The sequence below is a fragment of the Myotis daubentonii genome, chromosome 12, assembly GCF_963259705.1.
Source record: "Myotis daubentonii chromosome 12, mMyoDau2.1, whole genome shotgun sequence".
NCBI lineage: Eukaryota > Metazoa > Chordata > Mammalia > Chiroptera > Vespertilionidae > Myotis > Myotis daubentonii.
The window spans coordinates 79,441,999-79,464,737 of NC_081851.1; the positions used below are offsets into that span (position 1 = coordinate 79,441,999).

Below are 22,739 nucleotides of genomic sequence, written 5' to 3' on the forward strand. Positions count from 1 at the left end.
ACAGAGACACGGGCCAGGGAGGGGCTCCCCCGGGACCGGAAGCAGCCGTCACGGGAGACCCGCACGCGGGCCGGGCTCGGCGGGGACATCGGGAGGTGTACTTTACAGCTTAGAGCGAGCGAGCCCTGCTGAGCGGCACTCGCACGGGGACCCCTGGCTACAGGGCGAGCCCTGGCGCTGGGACATGACAGGGAGACGCTGCGCCCCCCGCACACGGCACGGACGGGCTCAGCACAGGCAGCCCGTCACCCGCGAGCTGCGCCCGGACCCGCCTGGAGACGGTCCCCCCCCCCCCCCCCGCCCCGGCCGCCTCACACGTGCTCCTTGTCGAACTCGCACAGGAAGTGCATGGGGAGGTGGCAGGCCACGTCGTTCCAGCCGCCCGAGGCCTCCATCTCCACGCAGTCCTCCTCGTCGTAGGCGTTGTTGGGCTCGCCGCCACGCCACTTGTGGAAGGTCTGCATGGGCGAGCGGTCGGCGTACACAAAGGTGCCCTCGCGGTCCAGGTCGCTGATGCCGATGAAGACGCGGGCCAGGCCGGCCTGCGCCACGTAGGCGGCCAGGAGCCCGTTGGTGGCCTCGTCCCTGGGCATGGCCAGCGCGCCCCCGCGCCCCTGGCAGGCCCGCTGGGCGTCCAGGTAGGCCCGCTCCTCCTTCACCAGCAGGTAGAGCTTGCCCTCCGTCTCACGCACGCCGGCGACAGCTGCGGGGGAGGGCAGGGCTGGAAAGTGAGCACTGGCTCTCTGTAACACACTCGGGGCGGGCACGCTCGGTGCGGGCACGCTCGGTGCGGGCACTCTCGGTGCGGGCACGCTCGGGGCGGGCACGCTCAGTGCGGGCACTCTCGGGGCGGGCACGCTCGGTGCGGGCACACTCAGTGCAGGCACGCGCACAGACGGCGGGCGGCTCTCCCACACGCCACGGAGCCACGTGAGCCTTGGGTCCCCGGGGGTTGGGGGCCGAGGGGGGCAGGCGGACGGCAGGGGACAGAGAGGACGCCGAGAAGCACCTACCGTTTTTGATGAACTTCAGCTCCGAGGTCAGCTGGGTGACCTGGTTGTCCATCTCCCCGATGGCCTTCCTCAGCTGGCTGCACTCACAGGGGACGCCTGCGGGACCGGGCTGTTAGGGAGCTGAGCCAAGGGTGGGGCTCGGAAAAGAAGGCAGGCCTGGCTCAGGGGTTGAGCATCGACCTAGGAACCAGGAGGTCGGAGTTCGATTCCCCGTCAGGGCACAGGCCCGGGTGGCGGGCTCCATCTCCAGTGGGGGGCGTGCAGGAGGCAGCCGGTCCATGTTTCTCTCTCATCGATGTTTCTGTCTCTCTACCCCTCCCTCTCTCTCTGAAATCAATAGAAATATGCATTTTAAAAAAGAAAAGAAGGAAGTAGCCACAGTCAGTCCCAAAACACAAATGTTACTGGACAGTCCCCGCAGCCCTTGAGGCCCAGGCGAGAGGACAGCGGGGCCTGGCTCAGGGCAGGGACCCCGGAGGCGCTGGAGCGTCTGAGAACAATGGTGGTGGCGGAACCAGGTTGCAGGGGGGAGTACTGGGGTGAAGAGGGACTGGGGTGAAGGGGGCGCCTGGCCAGGGTGGACTCCGGAACTGTCGCGAGCCGTGGCGCGAGGGAGGGGCCACGGAGGGGGGCAAGGACATGGGAATGGAGAAAGGACCCCGAAAGCGCAGACGAGCTTTTCTCAGAAGCTTGGTGGCCAGAGGAAGGGGGGCCCGGGGCACCCCGAGCGGGCTGTAGGGAGAGGCCACGTGGTTCTGGTCGGGGTGTCTGAGCAGACTGTGGGGGATCCGGGGAGAGCAGACCGCAGTCCCAGGAGGACGTGCGCGAGTCCGGGCGCGGGAGACGGTGCCCCGCCGCCTGCAGCTCCGGGTCGGGAGCTGCTGTCAGAATCGCCTTTTTATGCAAGTTGATCAGCCGGGGCCCTGCCGTACCTGGTTCTCCACTGGGGCCCGGGGGCCCCATGTCGCCCGAATCCCCCTTTTCACCTGAAAAGGAAAAGCAAGGCAGAGGCGGGACGTGAGCCACGAGTGAACACGTGTGTTCTCCACGTGTGACGCGTCACCAGAGACCGTCCTGCCACGGGGCCGGCCAGCAGTGACTCCGACCCCCGGGCGCACACGGGGGATAGAACGTGTCACGTGCCCAGCGCACAGGGACAGGCATGACCTCCGGCGGCCCGGACGGTCTGCGATCGTCCTCAGAGCAGCGGGCGGGCGCGGGCCTGGCGGGACACGAGGCAGCGCGGGGAGGTACCTTTAGAGCCGATGGGACCAATCTTCCCGTGGCGGCCGACGCTGCCCTTCTGCCCCTTGTCGCCCGCGCCCCCTGCAGGAAGCAAGGAGATCGGTCGGTGATGCACAGGTGGCGCCAAGTCCCTCCCGTTAGCATCACACTCACCTGCTCACACACACTCACTCACTCTCATACACTCACACACTCACTCTCATGCACTCACACACACACTCATGCACTCACTCTCATGCACTCACACACACTCACACTCACGCACTCACACACACTCACACACATAACACACACATTCATATACATATTCAGACACACTCACTCTCATGCACTCACACACACTCACACACTCACTCTCATGCACTCACACTCTCATGCACTCACACACTCACACACACTCTCATGCACTCACACACTCACACACTCTCATGCACTCACACACTCACACACACTCTCATGCACTCACACACACACATTCATATACATATTCACACTCACACACTCTCATGCACACACACACTCACACACACTCACATACATAACACACATTCATATACATATTCACACTCAGACACACTCTCATGCACTCACACACACACTCACACACTCACTCTCATGCACTCACACACACTCTCATGCACTCACACACACACTCACACACACACATTCATATACATATTCACACTCACACACTCTCATGCACACACACTCACACACACTCTCATGCACTCACACACACATTCATATACATATTCACACTCACTCTCATACACACACACACTCTCATGCACTCACACACACACTCACACACACACATATTCATATACATATTCACACACACACACTCTCATGCACACACACACTCGCACACACTCTCATGCACTCACACACACATTCATATACATATTCACACTCACACTCACTCTCATGCACACATACACACACACACACTCACTCATGCACTCACACACACACTCACTCACACTCTCATGCACTCATTCATATACACACACAGTTGCAAACACACTCACATACATTTATACACTCTCATGCACTCACACACACACATTCACACACTCACTATCATGCACTCACACACACTCACACACTCACACTCTCATGCACTCATTCATACAAACTCACACAGTCGCAACCACACGCACACATTCATACACTCTCATGCACTCACACACACACACACTCACTCTCATGTGCTCATACTCACATTCATTCACACACTCACACACATTAATTTATACACATTCACATGCTGTACATACATTCTTTACACATAAATGCGTGCACACACATATACACACATGCCTACACACACACATATCTAGTATACACACATACATACACACATCAATCCAAACAACATATTCAAGCATATACATTCACAAATGCACACACACACACACCATACACACGCCCATGTGCACCAGCTCCCCCCGCCGCCCTGTGCGGAGTCTGAGGGGCCGAGGCGGTACCTTTCTCTCCTGTGGGGCCCACTCTCCCAGGCCGTCCGGGCGCGCCTTTGTCGCCCTTCTCTCCAGCGTCCCCTGCAGGAGAAGCCACATACTTATTTATTTTTAAGTATATTGTTATTGATTTCAGAGAGGAAGGGAGAAGGAGAGAGAGAAACATCAATGATGACAGAGAATCATGGATCGGCTGCCTCCTGCACGCCCCCTACTGGGGACCGAGCCCACAACCCTGGGCATGTGCCCTTGACCAGAATCGAACCTGGGACCCTTTGGTCCTTAGGCTGACGCTCTATCCATTGAGGCACACCAGCCAGGGCTGGACGTGCTTCTTGAGAACAAAGGCTGGTGCCCAGCTCTGCTCCGTGCTGAGCCTCAGGGTTTGAAATGTTCACCATCTGCTTCTCTCAGGGGCAGCAGAGAGCCAAGCCCCAGGGGTGATACCCCAGCCAGCATTTCCATAAACCTCTCCGCTCAGAACTCCCATGCACTCCGCCCTGCCCCCGGGAGCAGGCAGCCCTTCCGCGCCCCCCTCTGCCAGGCATCGATCGGGCCGCTGCACTGGAGTTCTCCGCGAGGAGCTGCTTCTCTGGCAGCAGAGGCGCACACTTCGGCCGACCGGCTCGCTCCCCGCATCATCCACAAACTGCTCTCTCCTCCCAAAGAAATAAAGGAAGTGCCTTCGGCATTTACTAGGCGCTTGCCTCCTGCAAACCACACAAACACCCATGAGCAAAGAGCGTCCGTCTCGGCTGCCCGGCAGTTCTGGGCCCAGCCGCCGGCGCAGGGCAGCTGCTAGGCAGACGGTGAGGCACCTGGATGCATGGAACAGGCGGGAGGGCCGTGGGCGTTCCCAGATCTCAGGACACCTCCTCTGCAGTGAACAAGGATGTCGGGGAGCCCACGACGCCTCTTCGAGCCCATGGTACTGACAGGCTGTGAGAGTAGACCCACTGAGACAATGTCCCGTACGGACCCACTGAGACCATGTCCCGTACGGACCCACTGAGACAATGTCCCGTACGGATCCACTGAGACCATGTCCCGTACGGACCCACTGAGACAATGTCCCGTACGGACCCACTGAGACAATGTCCCGTACGGACCCACTGAGACCATGTCCCGTACGGACCCACTGAGACAATGTCCCATATAAACCCACTGAGACAATGTCCCGTACGGACCCACTGAGACAATGTCCCATATAAACCCACTGAGACAATGTCCCGTACGGACCCACTGAGACAATGTCCCATATAAACCCACTGAGACAATGTCCCGTACGGACCCACTGAGACAATGTCCCATATAAACCCACTGAGACAATGTCCCGTACGGACCCACTGAGACAATGTCCCATATAAACCCACTGAGACAATGTCCCGTACGGACCCACTGAGACAATGTCCCATATAAACCCACTGAGACAATGTCCCGTACGGACCCACTGAGACAATGTCCCATATAAACCCACTGAGACAATGTCCCGTACGGACCCACTGAGACAATGTCCCATATAAACCCACTGAGACAATGTCCCGTACGGACCCACTGAGACAATGTCCCATATAAACCCACTGAGACAATGTCCCGTACGGACCCACTGAGACAATGTCCCATATAGACACAGTGAGACCATGTCCCGTACGGACCCACTGAGACAAAGTCCCATATCGACCTAATGAGACAATGTTGCCATGTAAACCCAGGGATTGGGCGAGGGCTCCGGCTGCAGCCCTGGGGAGCAGGGCCACATGGGACTCACTGCTGGACCCGCTGGGCCCTGGGACATGGAGCTGGTCCCGCCGGGGTCACAGGTTTGGAATCGCGTGTTTTGTAGAAACGGTGGCTTTCCCCCGGCTGGCGCCCACCCCGCGGGTCCGTAGGGCTTTCTCTGTCAGGAAGGAGGCCGCAGACAAAGCGACAGGAGCAAGAGCATTTGCATTTCTAAGAGAAGGAAGAAGAGCTCCCAGGAAGCATGAGATTCAGGCTGCGGAGCTGTGCGACCGGCGGGGCCTCGCACAGTGAGTGCAGAGCCTGGGACAAAGGTCAGCGGCCTTCACATCCTGCAGACGCCCAGCTGCACAGAAATGACTTCCCCATCACCGAGTTCCTGGCCCAACAGGCCGTGGGCATTGTGTCTTCCACCCTTGCTTTTTCAGAGGGGGAAACTGAGGCCCACCGAGGTCAGCCCTGCGCCGGCACGGGACCTGGGACTCGGGACTGGGGACTGTCAGCTCACAGGAGCTCCGTGGGGAGGGGGAGCACCTGGGAAGGGAGCCTTACCTTTGAGGCCAGGGACCAGGATCTGCACAGAGCAGGCGTCGTCCGCCGTCTGCTGAGAGTCAGCAGGCAGGACCAGCGACAGCAAGGCCAGGCTGATGAGGGCCAGCTCCCCCCCCATCCTGAGTGTGGGCGGCACTGGCTCCTGGAGGAAGCAGGGGAAACAGTGCCGGGAATTCCGAAGGCAGGACAGCGAAGACAGCGTGCAGGCCACCCCGCGGGCCAAGGGCGCGGCGCTGCTGAGAGAGGCCCGCGTGGCTTTGGTCTCTCTCGCGCTTGTGACCGTCCTGAGGTGTTACCCAACATGCCCTTCTAGTTCTTTTTTTTAAAAAAAAACACACGTTTTTATTCATTTTTTTAGAGAGAGGAAGGGAGGGGAGAGAGAGAGAGAGAAACATGGATGAGAGAGAAACATTGCTGGGCTGCCTCCTGCACGGCCCCCACTGGGGATCGAGCCTGCAACCCGGGCCTGTGCCCTGACGGGAATCGAACCGTGACCTCTTGGTTCCTGGGACAACACTCAACCACGGAGCCACGCCGGCTGGGCTCTCTTCTAGTTCTTTGCGGCGAACACTTCACACACGCGAAGGGTGTGCATAGTCCACGAGGCCTTGAGGCCCGCGCCCGCCACATACGCCAGCTCTGCCTCGCGCTGCCAGCCCTGCCCCGTCCCACCGGGTCCCCTGGCACAGGCACGGCTCTCCGACAGTGCGTGAGCTCGCCGCTGTCCGGCTGGTTCTGAAACAGCCACACTTCTCGGCTACGTGTCCGTACAGGAGGCTGCGTGGCTGTGCTCGGTTTGAGTGTCATAAGACAGGTCACCGTGGGGAGTCCCGGGGACTGGCCCTCTGCCCCCCACGCACCGGGCTGCCCGCCGTGTGGCTCTGGCAGCCCAAGCTCCTGACTACGGGGAGGGACGGGGAGTTGAAGGGACAGGACACAGCTGTCCCTGTGTCACTCGGGGAGCACCTGCCGACCCTCCCCCCCATGTGGGACTCACTGACCCGCTGCCACTTATGCATCCGTGGCCACCCCAGGCCTCCCTGATCCTGGTCAGCCCCTAGGTCCTGCCGGCAGAGGTGGGGGGCGCAGGGGAGGCCCTGTCCCCGGCCTCCGAGATCCCCACCCGCACCCACACCCTCACCCTCACCCTCCTGCCCTCCAGGAAGAGGGATTTCCTTCGATCAACGGGGAAGCCGCAGCCCCGAGGCCCCTGTGAGAACCTCATCTCCCGGGCCCAGGAGGCTCGGACCCTCCGTCAGCAAAGGAGGCGGCTCTCCAGAGGGAGAGATTCCACTGGAACTCCCAGGGAGCACAGGACAAGGTGACACCCACAGTGACAAGAAAGGGCTGAATTTGCCAAACGTACAATGTCCACTTAGCAAACGCCTGCGCAGGGCCCACCCTTTGTCACCTTCCAAAGCGCGGAGAACACGCCCGGGACCAGCCCGGGGAGCACAGGCCCGCCACCCTCTGCCCCTGCCACCCCGCCCCCACCCAGGGACCAGGCCCCCAGGGGCTGCAGCCAGGACAGGCCGCCACCCAATGGCACATTTTTCTTATCTTTTAACCAAAATCACAGGCCAAGCAGAGGCCATTCCCTATTATTTTCTTAGATTGACACATATCCTGTCTGTTCCCTTCTTAGGGAAACTTTTCAAAATTGTAAATGAATGGAAGAGCTGGGCAAGTCGGGCCCTGCCCTGCCTGTGGTCCGCAGAGCGCTCCCCACTGCACGGGGAGTCGTCACACACGTGAGGCGGCCACATCACGTGTCCATCCAGAGCCCCCGACCCACTGGCACCTCAGCCAGCGCCACACCAGGCATCCGGCCGGAAGAGCCCCCGACTCTCGTCTCACCCCATTTGGGAGACCAGGTGGCCCGCTGTGGAAGGTGCCCTGCTTGCCCCACACCCAGGGTCCCCGTTCCTGAGCCACTGGCCATTGAGTGCAGGTGACTGGGCGTCCACGAGACCCCACCGCAGAGGGTCGAGCCGCCCTGGGCCTGTGCTGGCTGCAGGCACAATCCCTTCACGCGGTCCCCTCGCCCGCACCCAGGCCCTGTCATGACTCCCACACCACCTGGTGAGCACCATGCCAGGGTCCTGGCCGCACCTTTGCCTGGAGCTCAGCAGAGACCGCGTCCCTCCACCAGCTCCTGCGCTGACTGTCTGGAACCCGCCTTCCAGCTCAGCCTCCCCCCTGCGGCTCACCCTCCGCCTGCTCCCCAAGGTGGCAAGTCCCGGACCAGGGCCGCCCTACCTGAGGCGCAGGCGAGGCGAAGGGGCGTCCTGACCGCCGGGGACCCAGCAGGACTCTGCAGGCGGGCGGGCGGGCGGTGCAGCCCCACAGGAGGGGAGCGGCCCGGGCTGTCCCACCGCCCAGCACCCCAGGCCGGGCCCCCGTGTTATCTGCAAACAGCTTCCTGTTTGAAACATCCCTGACCTGCTGGGGCGGAACAGTGTGGGAACGCAGACAGAGGCAGACGGGAGTCAGGCTCCGGGGCGGCTGGCAGAGGCCGAGCCGACTCTCCCCAACGCCCAGCGTCTGCTCTTCTCGTTCTTTCCTTTTGGGAAGTGTGAGTGCCCGGCATCAAGTCGCCAACCAGGCCAGGCACAGCCAGGGCTGTGGGCTCGATCCCCGGGGAGACGTGCAGCAGGCAGCGGATCCACGATTCTCTCGTCATTGGTTTCTATCCCTCACTCCGTCTCTCTCTGAAATCCATGCAAACACACCTAACAATAATAATAGAATAAAACGCCTTTTGGAAGTCAGGGAAGCACAGGCGAGTGGCCACAGCCACCTGGTGTCCCTCAGACGAAAACTAACGTGGACGTTTCCTTTGTTCCCCGTGGGGCTTCACAACAAAGCCTGAGGGCTGGCCCAGACCCACCCGAGGTGGCCCCAGCTCACTCCTCGTGCATCCACGAGAAGGCAACCCTTGCCCCCGACGCGTGTTCTGGGGGGCTGGGCGGCCCCCCTTACACAAGGGGGCGAGGCTTCTTTAAGGAAGATTCGTAGGAGATGGTCACGGAGAGCTGGCCTCAAAGTTGTTTATTCGACTGGAAAGGGAAGTCATAACAAATCACAGACGGGAAGCCTGACAAGTTCCACGCACCTCACAGGACCCGGGAGAGGGGGCTCTTTATTAAACCGTCGGCAGCACCCGCACACGGGACAACGCAGAGGAAACGGAGCCACCACGGGCCCGACGTGGGGGGAGGCGTCACGCCCCCCCCCCCCCCGCCCCCAGGGAACTGGATTCAGGACTCCCCGGAGCGACAGGCAGGTGGTTTCAGAATCCCACCAACCGCTTAAGGAAAATTAACACCAACTCTGCTTCCTCTCCCAGCACATGGGAGAGCACTCAGCCATTCACCCAGGTTGGTGTTACCCCGAAACTAAAGCCGCACGAAGGCAGTGCAAACCCAACCATGGACCGTAACCCACAGGGTAGAGATGCAAGATCTTTATTGGTGAAGGTATTACATGTCCCTTTCCCCACTGACCCCGTCCAGCCCGCCCCGCCCCCCACTCACCACCCTATTGTCTGTGTCCATGGGCTGCTCACCTCCCACCACCCACCCTCCCACTGAGATTCCATCTACAGGTGCAAAATTCTTTAAAAACACACCAGTCATCAGGAATCCTGGTGCTTCTCCTTCCAGGCGTCTTCCTCTCTCCTTCTCGGCTCATTCCTAGCTCTCCAGTCCTGGCCATTGGTGAAGGCCTTTCCCCTCGTGACCTCTGACCCTCCGAGGCCACTTCCAGTGGGAGGAGAATCTGAGCCTCCCGGTCACTGTTTACATTCCTCAGGGATAAGGGAGACGTCTGGACAGAGCAGGCCGGGCTCTGGATGGCATTTCACTGGAGATTCGGCCTGTAGTCCTATCCCTGGGACACTGCCCCTTAGGACATTCCCCACGGCTCCCCTCCAACAGGAGGGGGGCTTCCTTCCTCCAGCTCCTGCAAGCGCAGAGCAACAGAGGCCGCTCCCTCCCCAGTGCGGACTAGAGTCCCAGCCTGTGGACCTGCTCAGCTGGTCTCTCTGGACACAGGACCAGGCGGCCTGGGTGCCATGCCAGGCGATGACGATGGCGCAGCGGATGCTCGTCCCGAGAAGCCTGGCCTCACTGGCCCTCGGCCCTTGGCCCAGACCCCAGAAGCCCCTGGCGAACAGGACCAGCCCTGCTTCACCTCCGCCTGCCCCGGAGGCCTGGAGAAAACCAGGGAACCCGGTAGCTCCCTGGCCTGTTCCCACCTTAGAGGAACACCCAATCTCACCCTCACACTTGACCTTTCCAAGACCATGTGAGACCCAACGTGAAGGCCACATGGACACACGCGGCCCTGGGGGAGGGGAGGGCTCAATGAGTCTGGTTCGGTTCTACACGACCAACAGGGCTGGAGGTCTGGCCAGGACACCGAAATGGGCTCCATGCTACTGAGCTGTACATGTGACAGTGCCGAAGAAAATTAGCAAACACACTTTCTCATCAGACTCTGCATGGAAAAGCCCGTCTCCGTCACGCAGCTCAGCTCCTGTCACTGCCCGCCTCTCACAGGAGCCATTCAAGCCCGGCCGCCCCTGACTGTGCGTGGTCAGCACTGCTGGTCGCCGCCCGCCTCCCGCCGGGCCTGAAACCGCGCCGAGGAGGGAGCGACACGGCCTCTAAACAACATAAGAATGTATTTTATTTAGTCATTTTTCTTTACAGCTGGAACTCTGGGAATTCAAAGTTAACGTCCTTGCCCGTGAGCTTCTTATAGACACCGGAAAAAGTTTCAACCTTCAAGAAAAAAAACTCGTCAAAAACAACAAACTCTCCTACTGCCCCCCTTGTCCCCCATGCACCACCTCACTGAAGCCGAACCCTGGAAGCAGTCAGGTCCCGTTTCCTGACACCCCGAACAGCCCCGTTAGAACGAGGCAGACCCGGCACACAATGCCGCCCAGGGCAGGGCCTGCTGAGCTCCCGCCCGTCCTGGTGCCAGGAGAGCCCCAGGCCGCCGCCCGCGGTGCCCGCACCCACCCGCCCCGCCCCCAGCGGCCGCACCTTGTGCTCCACGTTGTTCTGCTGCGCCTTGTCCAGATGCACCTTGATGAGCCGGCTGCCGTCCAGCTTCACGCGGATCCTCTTGCCCACGATCTCGCTCGGGAAGACCAGGTCCTCCAGGATGGCGTCGTGCACAGCGGTCAGCGTGCGGCTAAAGGACAGGGGCGGTGAGGGTCCAGGGGCGGCGGCGCTCCGCTAGGCCGAGGGCACCTCTGCACGTCACAGCCTGAAGGGCAGGTGCCAGGTCCCCAAACCACACCTGCACCCGTTTCCAAACACGCTCCCGACACCAAATACAGCGACCAGGGCCGCAGCCAAACCAGGAGGGTGACAACCGCCTACTAATGCATCTACAAGGTCGGTGTGAGAGGCCACCTGGTAAACGAGTCACCAAACCTCGGCAAGTGAAGCTCCAGGGAAGGGGCGAGGACTCACACCCACTGCAGGCGCACGTCCACCCGTATGCTTCCTCAGCTGTGGGGCCCACGTGATCACGTTTACCCACCAAAGGCCCTGCAGGAGCCCCGCGGCTTCTCACCACCTAACCCTCGTTCTCAACAATCACTCGAGGCCACATCCCACCCCCCAGAGACTTCTACCAGCTCTAAGACAGCGGCCCCTGAGGCCCCCCAACTTCCAACCCGTCACCCCTCACCCCAAACCGCCATGGACCCTGCTACCCCTGACATCGCGTCACCTTTGCAGCCCATGGGCTGCTGACAACAGAAGGTCAATGACTCCCACCCTTGGAGGCACCACCAGGCAGCGCAGGTGGCGGGACGGACATTTCTCCTCCGGCTGACAGAGCACCTGTGCCCCCGGGGGTGTCTAGGGCCCTGTCCCTGGATCAGCCGGTGCGTACGGCACCAACCTGGTGCCCGCCTGGAGGCCCCACACGCAGGGAAGGCTTTCCAGTAGCTCCCAGGGACTGCCAGGGTCTCACTGTGACACGGCCACAGAGCACCCTCCACGGCCTCCATCACCTTCAGGGACAGACAAGACAGTCGGCTTCACTAACCACCGCTGCCCCTAAGAGCACATTGTTCTCACAGGGCGGGGCAGGCACTCAAACATGGAAACCTGTCATTATTCCCTTTCAGACAAATCAGATGGAATCAAACCCTGGCCGGTGCCGGTTAGAGCGTCGCCCCCATACACCATGGGGTTCCATCGCGGTCACGGCACATGCGAATCAACCACTGAATGCATGAAATAGCGCAACAAATCAGTGTTTTGCTCTCTAAAATCAACCAACGTTTGTTGTTTTTTATATTTTATTGATTTTTTACAGAGAGGAAGGGAGAGAGATAGAGAGTTAGAAACATCGATGAGAGAGAAACATCGAGCAGCTGCCTCCTGCACACCCGCTACTGGGGATGTGCCCGCAACCGAGGTACATGCCCTTGACCGGAATCGAACCTGGGACCTTTCAGTCCGCAGGCCGATGCTCTATCCACTGAGCCAAACCGGTTTCGGCAATAAACGTTTTTAAAAAGGCATCTCAGACTCCAACACTGTCTAATTTCTCTTCAAAGGGGCGGCCATAGCAACACAACTTTGATAACCACCAACCAGAGACTGAGCTGCATCAGCAAGAAATGTTTGAGACTTTGCTACAGATTAAAAGCCAAACAACATGTAACCCTCACACTGAATCTGTAAGAGAAAGAGGACCCCTGAAGCAGGAAGCACATCTGAAAGCAGGGGGGCCAGCTGGTCAGGGGGCCCCCGCGGTGCCCGAGAACTGGGTCTGTCAGGAGGACAGTGGCCACCCGAGGCCGTGGGACCGCAGGTCTGCGAAGAGGAGAGTGAAGGCGGCAGGTCCAGGAGCCAGGTCCTCAGCTGGGCACAAAGCCAAGGGTCTGTTCTTGTGCTCAGAACTGAGATCACAAACCACTAAGGTGTCATGATTAACAAACTAAATGCTCTTGATAATCTCCTCTATTTGACCTCTTACAAACTAGCTAGGACACAGGAACCATTCCTGGACTTTTGTTTTTACTCTGAGCGTGTGCTGATGAAAGCTGGGGCAGGGAACGAGGAAGGCTGAGGAGGAGCGACAGGGGAGCCCAGGCGGGGCGGCTTTGGCTCAGAAAAGCCAGAGAAAAGGGGCCTTGGAGACAGTTTCACGGGGGGAGCCCGGGGGGAGCTGCCGCTGCCCGTCACCCCCCGGCTGCAGGTCTCAGGACCCTAGGAAACGCACACCTGAGAGGGGAGGTGGCAGGCTCCCAGGAGGGAGAGCATGCAAATTCCTGAATTCTTACGACACTAAAGCTGCCCAAGGACAAGCTCAAAGGACCGAACTGTATAATTCAAGCCCCAGAAAACCCACACCTGCCTTCCCAGCGCACCCACCCGAGGTGGGGCAGTAAGTGCATCAGCCCACGCCCTGGAGTCCCACCTGGTCCTACCTCCAGGCACAAGGAAGTGGCTTCACCACCCCCAGGCCCCCGCACTGTGACAGCCGCCAGGGGCCGGCTCTCCAGGCCGTGCCCGTCTCCCCACCTTGACTTTCGTACTTACTTGTTATTATTTTCCCAGGTATTTTTTAACTACTTACTTTAACAATTAAACAAACCCTTCCTCCCCACCCTGTGAGCAGGGATGGAATAATACAAACTACACACTGAAGGCCCACCCGGCAGAGCAGGCTGCGGGCCAGCCCTCCAGCCCGTGAAACCAGAGACTTCGACCAAAGGCGCGCCCACTGTCCTGAGTCACAGAGAACCCAGGCAATCAAGCTCATGAGCATGTCACCAGAAAAGGCGAATTTACCTTAATTCACAGCAAAGACAGAAAGCAAAGGCGACAGGGCCGGGCCACCCCCGCTGTGGGGGGCGCCCTGAACCAAGGGTCCCTTCCCTGTCCCTCCTTTGCCCAAGAGCCAAGGACACCACCTCCATCTTGTGTGACAGCCGTGACCACGGTCCCAACCACGCACCTGTCATTCCTCCAAACCACAAACTCTGCACCTCCCGTTGCCGAGGAAACCAGTCACTCACTACCAAGCCCAGGTGACTGACTTCAGAAGCCTCCCCAGCTCTTCCTGCAACAGCCCCGCGAGGCCGACACCAGACTCACCTCCTGGGACGCTTCTGCTTATTCTTTGTTCGGCTTTTCCGGGTTGGCTTGGGCAGGATCCTCCTCTGCAAGGGAAGAGGTTATCGGGCAGCGGCAGCAACAGGCCCTCACGTTGTCAGAGAAACTGTCAAACGGCTTCAAAACAGACACAGGACAGAACCCAAACTCTGCGAAAGCCAAACCACCCAGACCAGCAATTCCTGAGAAACCCTCCCATCCCCTGTCCTACAGCCGGTCCTTAGCGTCCCGCCCCCCACCACCTGCCTCACCTGCACAGCGTGAGCTTCAGCTAAGTGATTCTCAGGCAGAGAAATCCTGGCTCAGGTGCCTTCCTCTGATCACCTCTTTAAGCAACTATGTTTCCGCCATTTGAACAGTAACAGCAAGTGTACTTCACCCCGTTAACCCGCCACAGCACAGCTCCCCCGGCTCTCTACCATCTGCACTGGTTTCTCTACATTCACCACAGGGTTACTTGAATCACTCCAAGTGCCCACACAGCCCAAACACGTATGCTCTTAGCGGAGCTCACGTCACAGAACCTTCCAGGGCACACAGGTACCTGAGCGATGAAGACCACGTGCTTCCCACTGAACTTCTTCTCCAGCTCGCGTACCAGCCGGACCTGGATTTTCTGGAAAGACTTGAGTTGAGGAACTGGGACGAAGATGATAATAGCTTTCCGACCGCCACCAACTTCAATTTCCTAAAAAAGACAAACCCGGAATCAGCCGAAGTGCCATCAACAGATGAGTGGGTTAAAAACTGTGGTCCGTCCACACAATGGATTACTACGCTGCTGAAAAAAGGAGCTCTCACCATTCGCAACAGCAGGGTGGACACGGAGAGCGTTATGCTAAGGTAATAGGCCAGTCGGAGAAAGATAAACATCACATGATCCCACCCGTTTGTGGAATATAATGACCAACATGAACACAGCAGATCCAGAGACTTAGAAGCATCCAACAGACCGTCCAACCTCAGAGGGAAGGGGGCGTGGGAGTAAGAGCTCCACCAAAGGACCTGTGCATGCACATGAGCGTGACCATGGACACAGACACTAGGGGGGCGAAGCATGTGCTGGGGGGCGGGAGCGGCCGGGGAGAGAGAGGTCAATGGGGGAAAAGGAGACATGTGCAATACTTTAAACAACAAAGAATTTAAATTTTAAAAAAAGACAGACAGTTGAGAGCCTCCACGGTGCACGCTCAGGTGCGGCGTGCACTGTCAGACCGGAGTCCTGACTCCTGAGGCCCTTCTCCGGCCACTTTGCAGCCGTCCCATGGCCGCCAGCCCTCGGCTGTCACTCCTCCTGCCTCACACGTGCAGGGACCGCCAGCCTATGAGCGCAGCGCAGCTAACCACAGTCCACGGCGGGCAACTACGTTTCACTTGCTCCCAACAACCACGGGCTGGCTCTGCTCTGCAGACTCGAAACCATGCGAGACACGCGTCCGAAAGCCCCCCATCGCCGGCACGCGGAGCACGCGCGCCGAGGACAACGGCTTTGCGAGTAAAAGCGGAAACGCTGCCGTCGGGTAGGGAGCCCGGGGTAAACCTGAGCCAAGGGGGTGAATCGCACACCCACCCCCGCAAGGATCAGCCCCGCCACGTCCCCTCGTGCGGGGACAGACGGGGTGGGACAGGCCGCCGGCCGCACACCGCCCTGGGGTACAGCCCTCCGGGGACCCCGGGCTCCCGCCCCTGCGCCGGGGCCGACACCGGCGAAACGCACGCCGCGAGGCCTCACCTTGGCCGCGGTGATGTTCAGCTCCCGCAGCTGGGCCTTGAGGTCCGAGTTCATCTCCAGCTCCAGCAAAGCCTAGGGAGGGAGAGGGGGCGACCTCAGCGACCCGCCGCCGGGTCTCCGTCCCCACCGCCCGCCGGGCCGCGCCGGCGCGCTCCGCGTCTCACCTGGGAGATGCCGGACTCGAACTCGTCTGGCTTCTCGCCATTGGGCTTCACGATCTTGGCGCTGGAACTGAACATGGCTCCTGTTGGAAACAGAGAGCGCTCGAGGCGGAGCGGGTCCCCGGGTCCCCGCGCGCGCCATCCGGGGGCCCACGCCGCGTTATCCGCCGTATCCCCACCCGGCGAGCAGGGCCCGCCGCTCCGGAGCTGCCTCCAGAGCGTGTCCCCCTCGAAATCGGCAGAAAAGCTCGCGCGCACGGGAGGCCCCACACTTACTTGGGTGAGCGCCGGCCTGAGAAGAGGCCTGAGTCTCGCGAGAGCTCGTCAAATCTCGGCGGCGGAAAGGAAGAGGCGGAGCTAAAGGACCGGAAGAACCACTGAGACAGGGCGGGAGCCTAGAGAGTCCGGGAAAAGGCTCCCGGGGCCGGTGCGCCAGTAACACGCACCAAATTCGCAGGGTTGGTAAGTTCCGCTGGGACCTGCAATCGGTGTGTGTGGATTCCCGGCTCAGGGACCGGAGGACAGGAGAGCAGTGGGGAGGCGACTCCCACACACGCTTCTGCACGGCTACTGCTTGGCCCTCCAGTGTGTCCACAGCGAGTTCTCTTTAGGCCTCCAGGACAATGCAAGTGTCCTTGCACCCAGAAGCTCAGCCCCGCTCGCACGTGTGGACCGAGGTCGGCAGAGTTACTTGACAAGCCTGGGTGCGGCATCCTCAGGCGTCACACTTGTGCTGGCATCGTTCTTGTTAACAGGTCCCTGTAGGGGTACCATTGCTGACCACCTGTAGGGTCATCGGTTAAATAGATAACAAAAGAACACTGCCCCTGGAAGATTGCAGTTAAAATGCCCTTAGCTCAGTAATTTCCCCACGTCCCATGGGCTACCAGGGGGGCATTTTCTACCGCTACTTAGGCTGAAGGGCCGACTGGTCAGGCCACCCAGGTGACTAGCTGAAACCTGGGAGTGCGGATGGAAGGATGGGGCGGGGGCGGGAGGCGGGGCGCTCCCAGCGCATTGGACACCCAGAGCTGTTAACACCCTTCTCCCGCCAAAGAGTTTTCTTAGCGATACCCCTACCATGATCCTTGTAATTCATTATTTTAGAACCAATAATTAGCAGTTAAAAAGCATAAATGTCCATTTCAAAGACATTATTCAAATTTAATAAAACATGTAATGTGCAGACTAAAATCTGCACTTTAACGAACATATTTCACGGGAAGTTCTCACCGCCCCGTTCCCCTGTTTTACGTTTTAAATACAAGTGGTCTCTGTGATAAAGGCGCGTAGCCAGCAATTCACTTGGAGAAGCGGCGCCTAAGTAGGTGTGACCCCGCGATCACGTTGTGGGGCGGGGGGCAGCTGTCACCCAGCACCTTCGCTGGGCCCCTCCGGTACACCCTCTCATTTACAACCCCATCGGCTTCCCAGCCCGGAGGACGCCAGGCCCCGCCCACCACTCCCGGGTCCCGCCCACACAAGGCCCCGCCCACACCCCCGCGCAAACCAACCGCCCTAGACCGCGCCCCTCCGTAGGCTCCGCCCCCGTGTGGCCCCGCCCCCCCACCGCCCTAGATCCAGGCTCCGCCCCGCCCCGGGACCTGCCCCCCGACCTCACTTTCTCAGTGACATCCCGGAAATCGACGAACCAGAGGAGCGCACGGGTCCAGGCCCCGCCCACCGAGCTCGCCACTCGGGTTGACGTCATCTCCCCGCGCCGCCGCCGGGAGTTTGTTCCGCGCGATGGCGGCGCGGAGCCGAGGGCCAGGGGTCCGGCCCGGGCCCGGGAGCGAGCGATGACCCGGCTCCTGGGCGCGGTGCACAGAGTCGCTCTGGCCGCCGTGCGCTGCGGCAGCCGCGGGCTCGGCATGTTCTACGCCGTGAGGAGGGGCCGCAAGGCCGGGGTCTTCCTGACCTGGTGAGAGCGCCGCCGCCCCGGAAGTGGTTACCGGGCTGGTGGTCGGAGACCCCAGGGCTGAGTGGTGCTGGGCGTCGGGGAGGCACGTGCTGTGTGCGCTCGGTGACCCTGCAGACAGGCGTGGCTGCCCGCTGCCCGCCCCGGGAAGCACCATCTAGGTCCTAGGGGCACAGCGATGCCGGGCGTGGGGGGGTGACGTCGCCTCTGTTCCAGGAACGAGTGCAGAGCGCAGGTGGACCGCTTCCCCGCCGCCCGGTTCAAGAAGTTTGCCACCGAAGAGGAAGCCTGGGCCTTCGTCAGGAGCTCGGGGAGCCCTGGATCGACAGGTAGTCCCCACGCACATCACTGTCACCTTCGCCTGTGCCCGGCCTCTCCCCTCCCAGGTGCCCCTGTGCCCGGCCTCTCCCCTCCCAGGTGCCCCTGTAACTGCACAGCCTCTCCCCTCCCAGGTGCCCCTGTAACTGTGCCCGGCCTCTCCCCTCCCAGGTGCCCCTATGCCCGGCCTCTCCCCTCCCAGGTGCCCCTGTGCCCGGCCTCTCCCCTCCCAGGTGCCCCTATGCCCGGCCTCTCCCCTCCCAGGTGCCCCTGTAACTGTGCCCGGCCTCTCCCCTCCCAGGTGCCCCTATGCCCGGCCTCTCCCCTCCCAGGTGCCCCTGTGCCCGGCCTCTCCCCTCCCAGGTGTCACAGCCTAGTTCTCTAGTTTCCATACAAAATTTTGGACTTTGTTTTTTCTGGGGAAGAGCCCCTGAGATTTTCACTCTGTGATCCCAGCGGGTTCGTAACCCGTTGTGTCTCTGCCGATCCATCCAAACCAGGTTCATGTTTAACAGAAGCTTTGCTCTCACCTTCACGTGGTCCTGGTCAGCTTGTCCTGGGTTTAGAATAATTTCACAGGACATCAGAGTCCTTTCCTCTTCACGGGGCCACATACAGTGGGCACTTAGGTCTGACTCGGTGTTCGCGACACTGGAGGACTCGCTGAACTTGCGGATTCTTAGTCACTGTGTGTCGGGTTCCTTGTTTCTGGCTTCTGAGCCGACCCCGTCTTTCAGGGCAGGAAGATAAGCTCGTGCAAGAATCACAAGTGAGAGCCAGCAAGCGATGCCGGGAGCCCCTGGCCGCGGGGGAGGAGAACGGGGAGCCGCAGGCAAAGCATGTGAAGCAGGCCGGGGAGGCAGCCCCGCCGGTGGGCAAGGACACGTTCTCTTACATGGGTGGGTCTTTGTGTTTGTTTAATATGTTTGTGTTGGTTTCGGAGAGGAAGGGAGGGAGAGATGGAAACATCAGTGATGAGAGAGAATCCTTGATCAGCTGCCTCCGGCAGGCCCCACACTGGGGATCAAGCCTGCAACCTGGGCACCTGCCCTTGGCCGGAATCTAACCTGGGACCGTTGAGTCCCCAGGCCGAGGCTCTATCCACTGAGCCAAACCGGTCAGGGCAGATTTCTTATTTTTAATGTATAATGAAACTGTATGTATAAACACTCTTCCCCCTTTTGAATGGGGGAAGTTGGAGCTGATGGGTAACGTCCTCATTCTTAGCCGAAAGGGCATTTTACATGGAAACTCGAGCTCCCCCGTAGTAAACCTGTGGGTGAGTCTCGGTTTCCCGGGAGGCGGGCACTCACTGAGCTTCCATCTCCAGGCGAGTACGTCATCGTCTACACGGACGGCTGCTGCAGCTGCAATGGGCGCCGGCGGGCGCGCGCGGGCATCGGCGTGTACTGGGGGCCCGGCCACCCTTTGTGAGTGAACCGCGCAGCGGGGGCTGGGCTGCAGGCTTCGCCAGGCCACGTTCTGCACCGTCCGCGGCTCGGCCTGATTCCTAAGGGCTGCTTTCGTGCGAGCCTCTCGTAGGTCAAATTAGAACATCTGTGCTTATAACGTTATTTTTTCTCTACTATTTTGAAACCAGAAATGTGGGCGTTAGACTTCCTGGGCGACAGACAAACCAAAGAGCAGAGATTCATGTAAGTTACCAGATAATTTTCCGTAACGTGTACGGGCGTGTTCGACTGTGAACGTAACGCACTTTCTGCTCTCTGTGTGAGACAGTCCGAGTCCAGAGGAGCTGTGTGGGCTGGTGACAGTGATGAAGGATAGGGCTTTTCTAGAAAAAGGATGGAACACGCCCAATAGGTGTGTGAGCGGCATTGTGTACGTAGCATTATCTCACGTGGGAATGTCAGCATCGCAGTCCGCACAGGAAAGGGACGCTGCGTCTGAAGTCCCTGAGCGTCTGTCTGTCGGGAGCTGAGCAGGCTCCGTGGTGACGACCGACCTCTCTCTTCAAGGCAGCCTGCAAAGCCATCGAGCAAGCCAGGGCTCAGAACATCACGAAGCTGGTCCTGTACACAGACAGCATGTTTACCATCAACGGTGAGCTTTCACGCCTGCCTTCTGGGTTTTTCTAGTAAATTTGCCGGGAAATAGGTATTTCCTTCCCTTTTGGGGGGCACTGTATCGGGGGGACCCTCATGTCAGTGGGGCTGCATTAGGTTTTTCAGATCTGAAGGGAAGGGTGCGGGTCTGGGACCCAGGTCTGCTGCTCCAGGGTTTGCCACAGGGTCTGGGACTAGAGCCAGGGCAGGACGCAGGTGAGGCCCTGCTCGGGGCCCTGGAGGCTCCCCGTGTGAGTGACAGGATGGCGTGCTGGCGGCTTCTTGGGAAACTGTGGGAGCACAGGGGGCAATGCTGAGGTTGGGGCGCTTCCTGGAGGAGGTGACATCCCGGCTGAGAGCTGTAGGCCGAGTGCGGTTAGAATCGGAGGAGAGGGAGGGCTTCAGGCCCGCGGGCCAGGGTGCTGCCCGGAATACAGGTGGGCGGGGAGAGGCGGTTCATCCGAGGCTCGAGTCTGGAGGCGTGTCTTCCAGGCATCACCAGCTGGGTCCCGGGCTGGAAGGAGAACGGATGGAGGACGAGCGCCGGGAAGGCGGTGACCAACAAGGAGGACTTCATGGAGCTGGACAGGCTTGTCCAGGGCGTGGACATCCAGTGGGTGAGTGTCTTCGTAATAATTTTGTTAAGCTCTGGCGGCTTGGCTTGGTGGATAGAGCGTCAGCCTGCGGACTGAAGGGTCCCCGGTACGATTCCCGGTCAGGGCACAGGCCCGGGGTGCGGGCTCCATCCCCAGTGGGGGGCGTGCAGGAGGCAGCCAATCAATGATTCTCTCTCATCATTGATGTTTCTGTCTCTTTCTCCCTCTTCCTTCCTCTCTGAAATCAATAAAAATATATTAAAAAAATAAAAAATAGCCGTAACCGGTTTGGCTCGGTGGATAGAGTGTCGGCCTGTGGACTGAAGGGTCCCAGGTTCGATTCCGGTCAAGGGCATGTACCTGGGTTGCGGGCATATCCCCAGTGGGAGATGTGCAGGAGGCGGCTGATCGATGTTTCTCTCTCATCGATGTTTCTGACTCTCTATCTCTCTCCTTTCCTCTCTGTAAAAGATCAATAAAATATATTTTTAAGAAAATAAAAAAATAAAAATAAAAAATAACTTTAATAATTTTAAAAAATAATCGTGTTAGACTGTGTGACGAGACCTTAGTAAGAAGACTATCTTTCCGGAAGGGAAGTATTTTTTATAAGAGATGAGTTTTGTTAAAATTACTTTTTCAAACAACCGGGAGCAAGTTAGACAGCGCCCGTCTCCCTCCCCTGCGCTGCGGGAAGCTCGCTGTCGCGCGTGAACCGTGTTCACACACGGCAGCCTTCCCACGGGTTCAGGGCTGTGAGTGTCGGGGCACCCGCCCTGGCGCACACACCCTGCTGCACACGCCTGGTGCACACGTGCTCTGCCTGGAAAGCTTACACACCCGTCGTACATGGGAAAGAGCAGTACGCACAGGCAGGTCCAGGCTGGGAGCGTCAGGATGGGGCTGTGTCCGTGTGTCCAGGACGTGCAGCAGGAATCAGCCCTGCGGTGTGGCCCGCAGGGGAGGGGCGGGCGGGGCGCCGCCTCCTCAGCTCCCAGAGGCTGAGCTGCCACGAGGATGCAGGAGTAAAAGGGAAATTCGTTTCACAGATGCACGTTCCTGGTCACTCGGGGTTTGCAGGCAACGAGGAGGCCGACAGGCTGGCGAGAGAAGGAGCTAAGCAGGCGGAGGGCTGAGCGGCCAGCGCCCGGGACATCGGTCACTTCCCGCGGGAGCAGTGAGAGCGCACGAGGGGAGAGGCCCTCCCACGCCCACTCAGGAGCAGCTGGTGTCCTGACTCCCGTGATGACCTGCACAGTCATGGGTCCGAGGTGTAAAACTTCCTGGAGAGCCAGCTTGATTGGGCGTCTGCGCTCCCACTGCTCTCGCTGCAGCCTGGACACAGTGCTGGGACTGGACTCCTGAGGAGGCGCTAATAAACCTTGGCCAAGCAGTGCAGAGTCTTCTCACGTGTCTTGGCAGGGGGGCCGCGTGCAGATCAGAGAAAGGCAGTGGGTGTCCACACGGGCTGGGCTGCCTGACGTCACTCCTGAAGGGATGGGGTGGGCCGGGCTCCTCGGCAAGCCCAGCCTCTCCCCGCGGAGCCCACGCCTGGTTCCGCCATCTCAGCCGCCCCGATGGATGCTGGATATCTGCTCCCGTGGCGAGTACGTCCTGGCTGCCTGCTCTGGGTGCAGGACAGTGAGCAAACGGGGAGGAAAAACCCCTTCAGAGCTCGAGTTCTTACGGGAGACAAGCCACGTGGAGGCAAGTGCTAGGTGGGACTATAACAGATAAAGAGGAATGAGAAGGGCCAGCGTGTGTGTT

General features: G+C 59.7%; 3 protein-coding genes across 9 annotated transcripts; 1 reads left to right on the top strand and 2 right to left on the bottom strand.

Annotated features, from left to right (window-relative positions):
* Positions 1-265: 265 nt before the first annotated feature.
* COLEC11 (collectin subfamily member 11) lies at positions 266-8,422 on the bottom strand. Its single transcript, XM_059660623.1, has 7 exons — positions 8,288-8,422; positions 6,029-6,170; positions 3,749-3,820; positions 2,268-2,339; positions 1,946-1,999; positions 1,014-1,109; positions 266-703 (listed from the first exon to the last, which is right to left on the bottom strand). The coding sequence occupies exons 2-7, from the start codon at positions 6,144-6,146 to the stop codon at positions 312-314; spliced, it is 804 nt and encodes a 267-aa protein (XP_059516606.1). The 5' UTR covers positions 6,147-6,170; positions 8,288-8,422; the 3' UTR covers positions 266-311.
* A 2,276-nt stretch (positions 8,423-10,698) lies between these two features.
* On the bottom strand, positions 10,699-16,413 carry RPS7 (ribosomal protein S7). 2 transcript variants are annotated; one of them, XM_059660626.1, is made up of 7 exons: positions 16,351-16,413; positions 16,078-16,157; positions 15,914-15,985; positions 14,726-14,869; positions 14,164-14,228; positions 11,083-11,233; positions 10,699-10,815 (listed from the first exon to the last, which is right to left on the bottom strand). In XM_059660626.1, the coding sequence occupies exons 2-7, from the start codon at positions 16,150-16,152 to the stop codon at positions 10,738-10,740; spliced, it is 585 nt and encodes a 194-aa protein (XP_059516609.1). In that variant the 5' UTR covers positions 16,153-16,157; positions 16,351-16,413; the 3' UTR covers positions 10,699-10,737. The 2 variants fall into 2 exon arrangements, with proteins under 2 accessions (XP_059516609.1, XP_059516608.1); XM_059660625.1 differs by having other exon boundaries at positions 16,078-16,154; positions 16,345-16,411.
* Positions 16,414-17,771: 1,358 nt separating this feature from the next.
* Positions 17,772-22,365, top strand: RNASEH1 (ribonuclease H1). Of its 6 annotated transcripts, none has more exons than XM_059660620.1 (8): positions 17,772-17,995; positions 18,209-18,321; positions 19,048-19,209; positions 19,641-19,740; positions 19,911-19,965; positions 20,294-20,374; positions 20,849-20,993; positions 22,022-22,365. In XM_059660620.1, exons 1-8 carry the CDS (start codon positions 17,874-17,876, stop codon positions 22,090-22,092), a joined length of 849 nt encoding a protein of 282 aa, XP_059516603.1. In that variant the 5' UTR covers positions 17,772-17,873; the 3' UTR covers positions 22,093-22,365. The 6 variants fall into 6 exon arrangements, 4 of the variants coding, with proteins under 4 accessions (XP_059516603.1, XP_059516604.1, XP_059516605.1 ...); XR_009448047.1 differs by having other exon boundaries at positions 17,773-17,995; positions 20,290-20,374; XR_009448048.1 differs by having other exon boundaries at positions 17,774-17,995; positions 20,869-20,993.
* The last annotated feature ends 374 nt before the right edge of the window (positions 22,366-22,739 follow it).